This window comes from Solea solea, chromosome 1, assembly GCF_958295425.1.
Source record: "Solea solea chromosome 1, fSolSol10.1, whole genome shotgun sequence".
Lineage (NCBI taxonomy): Eukaryota > Metazoa > Chordata > Actinopteri > Pleuronectiformes > Soleidae > Solea > Solea solea.
The window spans coordinates 6883514-6896939 of NC_081134.1; the positions used below are offsets into that span (position 1 = coordinate 6883514).

General features: G+C 40.6%; 2 protein-coding genes across 2 annotated transcripts; one reads left to right on the plus strand and one right to left on the minus strand.

Moving 5' to 3' along the window:
* The first annotated feature begins 1276 nt into the window (after positions 1-1276).
* c8a (complement component 8, alpha polypeptide) lies at positions 1277-5669 on the plus strand. Its single transcript, XM_058647491.1, has 11 exons — positions 1277-1502; positions 1596-1704; positions 2216-2363; positions 2465-2612; positions 3250-3439; positions 3525-3707; positions 3831-4071; positions 4148-4279; positions 4451-4608; positions 4731-4956; positions 5366-5669. The coding sequence occupies exons 1-11, from the start codon at positions 1390-1392 to the stop codon at positions 5515-5517; spliced, it is 1800 nt and encodes a 599-aa protein (XP_058503474.1). The 5' UTR covers positions 1277-1389; the 3' UTR covers positions 5518-5669.
* Positions 5670-6128: 459 nt separating this feature from the next.
* Positions 6129-12726, minus strand: c8b (complement component 8, beta polypeptide). The gene is made up of 12 exons (XM_058630695.1): positions 12619-12726; positions 12228-12375; positions 11041-11188; positions 10177-10318; positions 9927-10059; positions 9439-9636; positions 9082-9322; positions 8854-8982; positions 8602-8765; positions 7336-7489; positions 7117-7188; positions 6129-6332 (listed from the first exon to the last, which is right to left on the minus strand). The coding sequence occupies exons 1-12, from the start codon at positions 12681-12683 to the stop codon at positions 6181-6183; spliced, it is 1746 nt and encodes a 581-aa protein (XP_058486678.1). The 5' UTR covers positions 12684-12726; the 3' UTR covers positions 6129-6180.
* Positions 12727-13426: the final 700 nt, after the last annotated feature.

Sequence of the window (13426 nt, forward strand, 5' to 3'; positions counted from 1 at the left end):
AAGTAATAAATGTGCAAAAGGCATTTGCTTTGGTGCACAAGACAACGCAACATAACATAACATTAAGATAACACAATATAAAAAGAATATCTTCAATATTTAGATTAAGATCTGCTTATCTTATTTATACTCATTATATCTTAAAATGAGGATAATTGAGGATAAAGGATATCTTGATCTTGAATTATGACTAGTCATAATGATGTTGTAGTAACAGAAACTGGGATTACAATTAGATATCTAGTATAAATAGTAAAAACTGAATTCCAGATACCTGAAACTGTAGTTTTGACTAGTAAGACTGATGTTGCAGATATCAGTAGTGAATATCCCGTCTATCGAATAAATGTTAAAACTGCTTGCTATGGGCATCCAGTCAACCGCCACTTTGCTAGGAAGTGGTTGATAATTATAATAATACGCCTGTTGAATCTAATATAATGACCAGCTTGATTGATTTTCCAGTATAATAATAAAGGAAGGAAGGATTCTGCCAGGGCCGCTCACCTTCCCACAGTGTCAATATATTCCAAAGGTAATCCATATTATGAATAAAATAATTTACTTCTTGGGCCATAAATTACACTCACCTTCCTGTTGTGAGGCAACAGTGCTTTTACATTGCATTACATGTCATTTTACATGTCAGTGCTAGTCTTTATGAGACCGTGTGGCCCCAGAAAGATTTAATCCAAATCTGTATTTTACATTTTGAGTTATGCTGCTCACAAACAGATCAACACGTGAACCTGAATGGATTTGAGTTGGTCTAACCTTAAGAACTTGACTTGAAGCCTAAAAGTAAAAAACAAACATCAAAACTAGACAAAGTAAGCACAAATATCGGCCGAGGCTGCTTTGTTTGTTTTTGTTTGTGTCAATACACGCTATACCAAAGTTAACAATTTTCTTTGTTTGTATGTCACTTAAAAATCTAACAAACCTAAAAAACATGAATCCAGTTCTGGATCACAATCTAATAATTTCGTTCTTGGGCCGTGACCTAAATCCACAGAAAATGTCATGCAAATCTGTCCAGCTTCACTACTTTCCTTTATGAGACAAGCAAACAAGTAAACAAACAAGTAACAAAAACTGTGTGTAAGTGGATCATCTCAGAAAGCCTTTGTTCTTGAGTTTGTTTTATCAGTTGCTGGAAGTGTTGGTGTACAGAGTCTGTTCTGGATGGACTGCAGTGTTATAGGAATGATAGATTTTTTTTTAAAAATCCCCATCTTTTGTAAGAGCATGTGTTTACTCTTGATCAATCATTCACTTATTGGTTGTCGGTCAGTACAGGACAGCAGAGGTAGAACTCCACTGGAGGATCACAATAGCTGTTCTGTAATGTGACATTTCAATCTTAAGGCGTAGCTGCTCATTTTCAGCATGTGGGGATCTGTTCATTTACTCCTGGGTTTATGTGCGCTGCATCTGTTTATCACTTTTAGTCGGACATCTGTGGATGCATCCAGGAAACCGTGGGCAACAGCTGATAATGGGTGCAGTATCATTGGCTTCACTACATTTTCTATCCTCTGGAAACATATTGGGGTTTAGATAATAATAATTGTTTTTTGGGGGGGTGTTGGCAGGAGGGTTGGGACTAGGACGACCAGAGCTGTAAACAAACCCATACCTGTTAACTGTAAACTGGCGAGCTGGTCATCATGGACTCCATGTAACTCCTGCACAGACACAAAGGTAATGGCACAATTCCCCTACAATGAATGATACACTCATTAAAGACACTAAATGAAAATTATGATTACAACTATTATCATGGGTCATGGGTGACATTAACATTTTTTTTTTTTTGTCAGATAAGTCAGATCAATATATAATGGATGCAATGTCAAAGGAAGCCGTGATTATATTAAATCAGCTTTCCTGCTTCTGGGCCTTGCTTGTATTATATAAATTACATTTTGACTTTGGTATATGGTATGGACTTTGGTAACCCATTGTGCAAACAATGGGAGACACAAGACAGTCTGCGTATAAAGACGTTTGAAAACCACAATTAACTGTTTTCACTCAGGACCAAAATTCAATCTTTAGTTATCTGACATTTTTTACAATAATTCTGATTTATTGTCATAATAACATATTATATGTAAATGAATCTATTGGATATGATAATACAGTGAAAAAGACATGGTGTCCCAGCATGGATGCTGATTCATTTTTGTCTTTTTTTTGTTTATTCCCCAAGTTGCGTTTCCGGTACTTGGAGAAACCCTCACAGTTTAGAGGCACAGAGTGCATAGAGACATTATGGGAGAGGCTGGCGTGTCCAAGAGCAACCACGCAGTGTCTGGTGACAGATTACTGTGGCGAGAGCTTCACCTGCAACGAAACAGGCATCAACATCCACTCAAGCAACACATTCTCATAGGGTTGACGTGTGTATATATGTGGAGGACACACTGTATGGTGTGTTAATGTGAGTGTGTCTTTGCAGGCCGCTGTATCAGCCAGTCACTTCTCTGCAACGGAGAGCCAGACTGTGAGGATTTTTCTGACGAGGACGTCTGTGAGGACTTCAATCAGAGGAGCGACAAGTGTTCTACCCTGCTGACGATCCCTGGTGCCCAGCGTGGAACTCAGGGGTAAATACTGCACATTTTTCACTGCTTTTTTTACGGTTATTATTCACATCACGTGTGAGGAAAACTTTTAAAAGCAAAGCAGAACTTCTGTGTGTGAATTACTGGATTTCCAGGCCCCATAATTATACAGTATACATGTGTCAACCTTAATGTCCATCTGCAAATGAGGCTTCAGTCAGTCAGCTGATTTAACTGCTGTAAACTATGCTACACTCTCTGTCACAATATGACATATAAGAATATAAAATATCAGACTTTCTTAAATTTCTTTATATTTGCACACACATTTCTGCATCCAACCCATCCTTATGACTCAGTAGTGAAGACACAAACTGGGCACGGGGGCACCTCGGCCCTTCACCTGTCCTGGGCTTCAAACTGACCACCCTCCGGTCCCATGCCCAATTCCCACAAAGCCTTCAAACCCCAAATTGTGATTGTTACATGCCAGTGTTTGTGCAAACGGTGTAAACAAGACATGATTCAATGTCTACATATATAGATATATATATCTATATATATCTATATATAGATATATAGATATACAGTATATATACAGTTTGGCTTTCTTCTTCTGAATTCTAAAATGTTGAACTGTACTTTAGATTACTAATTGACATTGTTCTGTTCTGCACAGCTTCAGCGCCTTAACTGGAGACTTTATGGATCATGTACTTGACCCAAAGTACTTTGGAGGAACGTGTGAATACGTCTATAATGGCGAATGGAGGGCATTCACCTATGACTCTTTCTGTGAGAACCTGCACTACAACGAGGACAATAAACACTACAGGAAACCATACAACTATCACACCTACCATTTTGTGGTAATGTCATTCACTTCTTTGAGCGTCTTAAGACATGTATGGTGTTGAAGTGAGACATTTTGGCGTAAGATTTCATCCGTTTCAGGCTGAGGCTACGTCGGAGGGCTCTCATGAGTACTATGACGATGTGGCGAGCCTGGTTTCGGCACGAAAAACCATGCATTCTTCCAATGCTGGCGTCACGGTCGGGGTCTATTATGTGCAAGTGGGACTCAGTGGGAGCGTCGAGACGGAGTTTCTCAAGAACATAACACAGTATAAAAGCCAGGTATAAACCATTGAGCCATGTTTAAAGCTAAATTAGAACTTGTATTTAATGTAAAGTTAAAGGATTCATTCTAGATATCTTCTGAATGATCATCAGATAAGTGCAAATCCCTCTTGTCCTCAGAATCTCGGGTTTGTTCGGCTTTGGGCCAAAGTGCAAACAGCCAACTTCAAGATGAGAACCAGTAAACTGATGCTTCATGATGATTTCTACATCTCACTCATGGAGCTCCCCGAGCAGTATAACTTTGGGATGTACTCGAACTTCTTCAACACGTTCGGCACCCACTTTGTCACGGAGGGGAAAATGGGAGGAACGCTCGAATATGTCGTGGTGATCAACAAAACCTCCATGGCCAAATCAAGTACTGTGCGCTCAGAGTCATATTGTCAGAAATGTGAAGCAAGCTTTGTTTCATGTTCTTCCACAATGTTTTACAGAACTCGAGGGCGAACAAGTTGGTCGATGCATCGGCGGCTCTTTTGGTTTGAGCAGTCCACTCGGTGACTATGGGTCAGCAGGGCTCACAGTGGGCGGGAATCTGTGCAAAAAGAAGGGAGACTTTAGTGGAGGTGAGACATTTGTAAAAAGAAGTTTAATATAGTCATATAGTGGATGATCAGTATAACATTTGGTCTATAAGCTAACATTTAACCATGTCTCCTCCCCCATTCAAATTGCAGTATATTTCGTGATCATATTATTGATTTGTTATTTTTCACTGTTTTGGTTTTGAAATGCAGCTCGGGACTCGAGTTCAGTTGTGATTGAGGACATTGTTACTCTAGTGAAGGGAGGGCTCACACACAGCAGCAGCGGCCTGGTGGCCATCAGGAATCCAGAAACCTACCGTCGCTGGGGTGCAAGTCTGAAATACAACCCAACACTCATCGAATACGAGGTGACATTATCTCACCCCAGAAGGATAAAGAAAGAGAAAAAATGATCTCACACTCCTCTTGATCGTGTGATTTTCATGGACTTTTCTGCCTCTGGCCTCCCTCCCCCTCTTCTCTTGTCCAGACCATGCCAATCTACGAGCTGGTGCGCCGCAGCACAGCCGCTGACCATGTCGGTGCGAGGCTGGCCAACCTGCAGAGAGGCTGGTCTGAGTATCTGCAGCAATTCGACTCCTGTCGCTGTGCTCCCTGCAGACACGGCGGGATCCCTGTCCTCTCTGGTACCTCCTGTGAGTGCATCTGTAAGTCCGGCTACCAGGGACTGGCCTGTGAAGAGACTCTCAGAAGAGGTGAGGGCTCTTCGTCAACAACAGCCGAGGTTGATTTCAATCAGGAGAAACTAACAAATAACAGAATTATTATTGATGAATTTATTGAAGGTCTCCATTCAAACTGCAGTTGTACTATATCTACCTGTAACATGAGACATAATGTGTTTTTTGCCCTTTCACCTTCAGAGTTTTCTATTTAAAAATCAAACTTTAACAGTGCTGTTTATATTGTATTGACCAACATTGGGATTTTGCCTTGGACTGTGTGGATTTTTGCTTTTGTTGACTTTATGCAACACATGCTTGGCTGACTGGTCATTTATTGATCTGTACATTTGTTTATCAAGGCAAAGTTCTAACTTGGTGGACTATTCTATTCTATTCTATTCTATTAAAATAAAATAAACGTATTAATGTGACTCAACAGATACCAAGACAGACGGGTCATGGTCTTGCTGGGAGGCCTGGTCATCCTGTACATCAGGGAGGAAGACTCGGACTCGGACCTGTAACAATCCCCCACCTGATGGAGGCGGAGCTGCTTGTCAGGGCTCTTCCTCTCACACTCAGCGTTGTTAAAATGAAAAAAAAATTCTTAAATAAAAAAACAAATCAAAGAAAACAGTTTCTTTCATGAATGCCAGAACTGTGAAACATAACATCTCCCGTCCTCGGGTCACACTGTGTGACAAACTGTACATCGAAGTACAAATAAATGTGTGTATTGACGACTTTGTGTGTTATTCTTCGTGTGTGTAACATTTGGCGACATTTATTGCATTACAGCTGAACATCCCTCAGCATTAATTGTGGGCTACAGCAAAAACATGGTGGTTGTAATAGCTTGCAATATAAGTCTCATTCTGGGGCAAAGAAAAAAAACAACATTTCATCCAATCAGATGACTATACACTTAAAATTTTCCCTAATGAATAGTTTCACCTTAATTTTACACACTTAACCTTAAAGAAAGAGTGTCATTTATGTGTGACATTTCGCGAAGTGCCGCCAATATAACTGTTAATCAGAAACCAAATGCAGGATTGTTTCTAAAGCCAATCACCAAGTGACACATTTATACACTTTATACTTTGTAAAGTATTTCCAAAGACTATCCAAAAGAGGTTCCTTTTGAAATATAAATCCCTGTGTTTCTCCAAGCAGTACAAACACAAACCACAGCACCACAATCGCTTTTAGAAGGTTTATTTATGACATGAATATTTATGTCACCGTTGACATTCAGCATTCAGTAGACTCTTGCTGCAGTCCTGAGCAGGCCGCGCCTCCATTGCTGGGCACTGGGTTGTTACACTGTCGACTCCTTGACATTGTTCTCCCGCTGCAGGACGACCATGCACCCCAGCAGCTCCAGCTGCCATCGATGCCTATGTCTGTCAGGAAGGATTATATCAGGGTTTCACTAGATTTAGCGCAAACAAAGTAAATTACACTCGCAGCCAATCAATCACAGGGCCGTAATTCAGTGCATTCTGCATGCGGAGACGCTCTGTAATCTGGTCCGCCACAACAGAGCGTGTGTAAAATGACAGACGGTCCAAACTGCAGCAGCAAAAAAGAAAGAAGACAGAGCCTATTATATCTGTTTTAGCTTCCCTTCCCTGGCCCCAAATTCATCTTAGAACTGATTTATAAAAACAACACAGTTTGGCAAAGTGCTGTGCAGTCACATTAAAAGACAACATATTATATAACCTACACGAAACTGAGGCCCTCATCCAAAGACCTTATCTAGGCTGCCTGAGGAGATCAGACTCCCAAGCTCACTTTACAAACTTATTTAACAAGTCTGCTTTTATTGGGTCACAGTTTTGAGTGTTTCTTTCCGCTGTTTTATTCCTTTTATATCATCTGTTGTCTTAATGTTGGGAAAGTGATTGTTGTTTACCTCACAATGGGATTTAAGAGACTTGTTAGTATTTCAAAAACTGCTCATCCACTGTAATTCTCATTTGCATCTCTGCAGTCGACGCAGAATGACAAAAATAAATGAATAAAACAGAAGATATTTAGTAAGCAACAGTTTTTCTGGGTTAGGGTTAGAGGAGAAGGGCCAGACTGGTTCAAAAATGATAGAAAGGCAAAAATAACTCAAATAGAAGGTGGGCTACAGCATCCGAAGACCACATCAGACACATTACTTGATGTCCTGTGTACCTTTTCGCCTCTGAGTGATCTCACAGCTCCGTCCAGTGTAACCAACAGGACACACACAGTCGCACCTCGTGCCTGTAGAGGAAGACAGCGTTATTTCTTTTCCCCATCATTTGTTAGAGGTCACTTTGTGTCGTCTAAATGTTCTGTATAAGCAGGGGAGTAGGAATAGTAGGAGTGAAAAGTACACAACTGGTTTAACAATCATTTTCTCCCAGTTACCTCTCAACACGGCCACCCCGTTGTTGCGGCAGGGAGCACATCTGCACGAGTTCGTCTCCGTCAGGAACTCGGACAGCGCTCTCTTCATGTTCCTCTTCAGAGAGGCATCGTGGGTGAAATCCCTGGAGGTCACCAGCTCATACAGCGGCAGGGTCTGATATAAAAAAACAGGCTTATAATTGAAAGTTGGTCTTCAGGAGGTTGTCTTAGACAGAGCCAAGTGGAAAGTCCCACATGAGCTGAAATGTAGCTATGTTGTACCAACGCTGTCTGCCCGGCTGTATTTGGCACAGTTGTTTGGCACCATTTGCTGTTTGTTGTCCAACTTGCTATTGATTAACTAAGCTGTAGGCCATTTTGCCGCTGTATTTCTGCCAGTGCTGGTAGATGAACTGTTTTGTTACTGTTGGGCCTTGATTAGCCAAGTCATGTCCATTTTTTACAACTTTGAAACAAGTTGAAGCTACATGGAGGAAAAACAAGCCTGTGGGAGAAACAGAGAACCATTTAAAGGAGGATTTATTGGCATTATATTATTTTTGTAGCATTAGAATCAGCCTTTTACATGCACTTGCTAAATGGATGCTGCCATCTTACTGCCATGTTTCTAATGCAACCCAAAGAGTGTTACATCCTTTCTGGTGTGTTCAGGCCACCGTAGTTCAATTATGCATTTGCGAAAGCGAGCGATCAGCAGCTTTTTTACGCTCTTTTGAGATGTCACTAATTACCACTAATTCTAACACACTGGATGTTTAACACAGGGGTGTCAAACTGGTCGGCCTGCGAGTAGTTTAATACTTAATATTTTTGCAAGCGGTATTTTTTTTTATCATAGTAATAACAAGACATTCGGTTGTTATTATCACATTATTAAATGTATTGCCTTCAACATTAAATTTCATTATTAATTACATATATATATATGTAATTAATAATGCAATTTCATATTAATATATATACAGTATATATTAATATAAGCCCGTTTGGAGTTTTAATTACAGTTGTCCACATTATTATTGACTTAATTTTGGATTTATTTCTCTGTTTTTGATATTCATAGATTCATTTTGCATCATAAATTTGTCATGAAACCGAAGTACACGTCGTTCCATTTCAAAACAAGCTCTATACCATTGGAATTCTGTGAAATATCATGATGAATATTGGGAATATTGTGATATACATCCTCACCTGCTCTTTCCCTCTTTGACAGCGCTGCTTTAACATGATCAAAAAGACGAGATTCGGCTAAAAGCAACTCACTGTTGCACGAATGAAGTCGGGGTTGTAGCGCACTCCTTCACCCCAAAGCCTCATCAACTGTGGGGTCGGAAGTTTTTTGGACACCAGAGCAGTGATGGATTCACTGCTGCCACCTCGCACCACAGCAACAAAGTCCTCCACTGAGCTGCCCGCCACCGTGTCCTCTGGAGACGGAATAAGATCAGCATCAGCTTCGTGTGTGTGTGTGAATGGACCTTTTTTTTTGCAGACTGTGGAGGGTTTGGTCCTCACCTCCCATCTCATTCAACAGGCCGTTGCAGGCTCCACCTTGAACCCCAGCTGACACGTACACTCCATATATGTTGGCTCCAACCTTAAGGCCTGCCTGTGTGCAGGTCTTGTAGTCCTCCAAAGAATAATCTAGAAAGACAAATATGAAATGTGAAATTATAAGACAACTATCCTTTGCGACACTAAAGTTGATTTTACCTTATCTTATCTGAATATACTACTTTTTACCTGTCTTCTCGAGCTTCTCCTTGTTCAGAATGATGGTGTGCTCATACTGTCCGCCGAGGGCGGCCTCTGTGATGTAGTGGGTGCCGTAGTCTCTGTAGATCGCTCTGTATTCTCCGTACACGTAGGACTGAGGCAAGGAGCGCAGGCGCTGCAGGAACTCAGGGTGAAGCATCAGCTCGTCCGACTTCAGCATGTACTGGGCCAACTCCAGTTCTGCTTTGGCTCTCACAAAGCTGTTGACCTGTGGAGACGTGGGTGAAGGACATCGGTGACATTTGTATTTGTTGTATTATAATGATCTAGGGGAAAATGAGGGTTGTTTTTCAGAGGAAAATAATAATAATAAAATAATCTCACCCTGCCAGAGGCACGGCGAATCTTCTGAATCGATTTGGTGGTTTTGGCATTATTGAAGTTGAAGCCAAATTCAAACACACCAGGGATGGCAAAGCCAAAGGAAAAACTGATCTGGGTCATGCGCTCTTTCCGTGTGTAGTCCATGTAGTCAGAGTATGACTCGAAAGACTGCAGATTAAAATCATACGAGCCCTTTGTCTGTGGATGAGGAGAGGTGAATTTACCCTTTGATACAATCAGTAACGCCAAGGAAAAGTAAGATACAGCCCATTTAGCTCAGATTTCAAGTTTATACGAACTGAAACGATCAATAAGAGGATCTCTCTTATGAACTACATCAATCAGACAGACTTTTCTGTTGCCAGGTCCAGAAAAACCCACTGCTTGATGTTTTCTGTACTGCGTTTTAAATGTATAGTTATAATTAATGTAATAAATCAAAAAAATGTCTTATCCAGTTGACAATTCAGGTTCATTTTGATTTCCACCTGTAGAGTGTATTGTTGTAAGTTGTGAGGCTTCCTGAATCTGACGTCCTGGATGTAATGGGGCAGGCAGCTGCCAGCGTAGTATCTGTTATCAAGGACCAGTCCCTCCAGGTTACTGTTCAAGACGTTGATCCTGAAAGAAGATCAACACTGACAATGATAGGCTGAGCTAAGAGGAGCAGCGTGTTTGCGCGACTTGTGTCCAAAAACTCTCCCACTCGTGATGTAGACTAGCGGGAATGTGACTCACCCTTTGGCGAGGTTTTCAATTCCCCAGTACTCCTCAGCTTCCTGCCTGCAGGGCTTGGGCACCTTCTTACAGCCGACTTCATCTGACATGTCCCCGCAGTCGTCCTCTCCATTGCACTGCAGAGTTCTGTGAATGCAGCGGCCTGGAGGAGGGCAAAGAAACAGATGGCATTTCAACAATGTGTCCTTATTCTCTTATTCTTAGATTAGAAAAATCAACACGACTGTTCCGTTCCGCTCTATCTGCGAAATGTGCAGCGGATTTATTGGGGTCACTGAGAAACAGCTGGCCAGACTGTGTCCAAGACGTCACAATGTCACGACAACTGGCCAAGAAACGTTCCATCACAAAACCAACACATTGTTGCTTTTTGTACAAATTTGAAAAAGAGAGTTAGTAACATGTTTTATTAGCAAGATTTAGAGGCCGTGAGGACAAAGACTTTCGTCTGATTTGCATTTATTTGTGGTGAAAATGTTATTGTTGCTGTTTGTTTTTTTAAACTGCCAAGGGACTGTAGCTGCACGTTAGCTCGGAGCTATAATCTGGTACAGTTTATCATCAAACAAAACTGGCTCTCCATTAATCCACATCACCATGGTAACTTAAACTCTAGTTATAACTCCGTCCCAACCAGATAATGTTCAGCGTTTGGGAGGAAAATGTCTGTTTTTACTTTCTTTTTGTTTTTGAGCTCTCATTCATGACGTTAAAGAAGCTCCTAAATGAACGTAGACATTTTCTGATTAACATAAGGCAGAGAATGTTATTAATGTTCAGCTATATCTGACTTGAATCATTATCTGTGTGACAGTGTAACCTGTAACTCAAGGTACGCCACATGTCGGCAGGTGTAAGATTTACCTGTTTGGGTGCAGAGGAACCCCTCACAGAGAGGAACACTGTCGCAGGTGTAGCGGTCCGGAACACTACAAGCCTCTTCCTCCCTGTCGTGAAAATTGCACGGCTCCCCTCCAAACTGAGAAGGCTGATCGAGCTTAGCAAAGCGGTACTGGGAGGTGCAGAGGAACAAGCACATAAACAGTCAGAGAAGCACAGCAGAGGGTTCAGCCAGTGCCTTACAGAGGGGCTGGAAGAGCTTGAAAAGTGCTTCAGGGAATGATAACAACACAAAATCACATTAGTGGTGTGTTTTCACTTTGTCGTGTCAAGGTTATTAATCTCCCTCCTTGTAAAGTGGATGAGACGCAGCACTCAAGTGAGAGCTTTGTCGTCAGTGAAGGTCTTACAGGGCTTACATCTCATTAGGGACAAAACGTTGAATGTAGAATTTTGACTTTGTGTCAGTCCGCTCTGATCTAATCTAATTGGATTTCATCAAATTCATTCTACTCCACCTAGGAATTTTATTTTGTGCTACACATTTACTAATAGGTGTATGTTTTGTATATAAGATGACCAGCAGCTGAAAAACAACTCTTTATTTCACATTGAACATTTTATTTAACACATTGAATACATACTGTAATTCCTATGAAACAATATTTTAATTCTGTTTTATTATCTGCTTCTTGTACAAATCTGCTCTAATTGAGTTTTATTGTTTATTTGTGTTGTGGTGGTCCTTTTTCAAGTGTACCGATGCTGCCGTCTTGGCCAGGTCTCTCTTGAAAAAGAGATTTTAATCTCATTCAGACTTTTCTTACCTGGTTAAATAAAGGATATTAAATATACAATATTTATTTAGATGTTGATGATTTAAAACTGTCAGCTATGGCTGATTGCATTTAATTCAACTGTATTTTCCCCAATGAAATAACAGCTTCTCAGTCTCTCTTTTATTGCCTCTTAAGTCTGTGCTTGCACGATGTACATTTGACGAGCAAGTATACGCGTCAAACTGTCAAAATCTGGCCCAGCAAGTTCACGTAAGGACGACCAGTGATGAACTGAAACTCCTTGCTTCACGACCATGTTGAAGCAACAGCACGTTGCACGGTGATGCTTTGCACAGATGATCAGGGGAATGGAGCTGTATCATCCCCAATGTCCGCCTTCATCATATCAAGCATCATCATCATCATACTTACTCTCTTCTTCTGACATGTGTCACAGCGTGACCATGCGCTCCACTCTGAGAAAACACAGTCCAACGCCTGAGCTGCCACTTGGCCTCCCACTGACCGAGCTTCACGAACACTGGGCCCCTCGCTGCTTGCTGTTGTGACGGCAGCTTCACTGTAACATGTAATGAATATACAATAGGGGACTGTAATAAACATTTTGTACCACCTTGGAGGATTTGCTAGAGCTAAATCAGACATTTAGTTCGGTACAGGGTTGAGTTTTACGTCAATTACTTACCAAATGACTTTCAATGTCTCAGAGTAACATTACACCGTGGTCAAACTTGTCATTTACAGCAAGACCGTCCCTAAACAGACAATCCAACGATATTAAACAGAAAAATAAAAGCCATACCTTAGAAGCACCAGGCTCAGAGTAACACGGAGTAGACAGCGGTGCAAGTTGACTGTAGGAAACATGGTTGTGTGTTACTGACTGTGAATTAGGGGAAAACATTGCTCGTCTCTCTGTGCAAACACACACTGATCAATACCGGCCTGGATATGAACTCATTGGTGCCATTAGACTGAGAGGTGGAGCTGAATACACAACGCCGCAGACATTCAGGGACAATGAAGGTTTAAGACTCGCGACAAAGAAAGAGTTCAGACGTCCCTTACAGAGAACGTTACATCATTCACTTTTATGTATATATATAAAGGTATACATATATATATATATATATATATACGTATATATATATATATATATATATATATATATATATATATATATATATATACGTATATATATATAGATATACATTTATCTATATATATATACCTTTATATATATACATATATATGTATATATATATATATATATATATATATATATATATACATAATTATAACCTAGATATAAGCAGTTTTATTGTAGGTGATGAAATTCCAATAAAAAGTAAAAATCCTACTTTTTAATGACGTTACTGTGCTGGAAACACAATGTTTGCCATCAAGTGATTTCCCATCATGAAGCTTGTGTGGTCATATCAGCTGAGTCATGTTTGTACATTCGTGACCTTTCAACTTTGTTCACCCTTGACCTGGACTTTATTGCATGACACAATTTCATTTGTGTACTAATACTGTTCTAACTTAATAACTCACTGCAGAAGGTACACTGGTTAATCCAGTTGCATTTTGTAGTTAATATTATGGTA

Bases quoted from the DNA above. Each gene is read 5' to 3' on its own strand.
- c8a (XM_058647491.1), top strand. From the start codon at position 1,390: ATGTGGGGATCTGTTCATTTACTCCTGGGTTTATGTGCGCTGCATCTG. The intron at 1,503-1,595 runs GTGCAGTATCAT...GGGTGTTGGCAG, and splicing joins TGGGCAACAGCTGATAATGG to GAGGGTTGGGACTAGGACGA. The intron at 4,072-4,147 runs GTACTGTGCGCT...AATGTTTTACAG, and splicing joins AACCTCCATGGCCAAATCAA to AACTCGAGGGCGAACAAGTT.
- c8b (XM_058630695.1), bottom strand. From the start codon at position 12,683: ATGTTTCCTACAGTCAACTTGCACCGCTGTCTACTCCGTGTTACTCTG. The intron at 11,189-12,227 runs GTAAGTATGATG...TGCACCTCCCAG, and splicing joins ACACATGTCAGAAGAAGAGA to TACCGCTTTGCTAAGCTCGA. The intron at 9,323-9,438 runs GTGAGATTATTT...ACGTCTCCACAG, and splicing joins TTCGCCGTGCCTCTGGCAGG to GTCAACAGCTTTGTGAGAGC.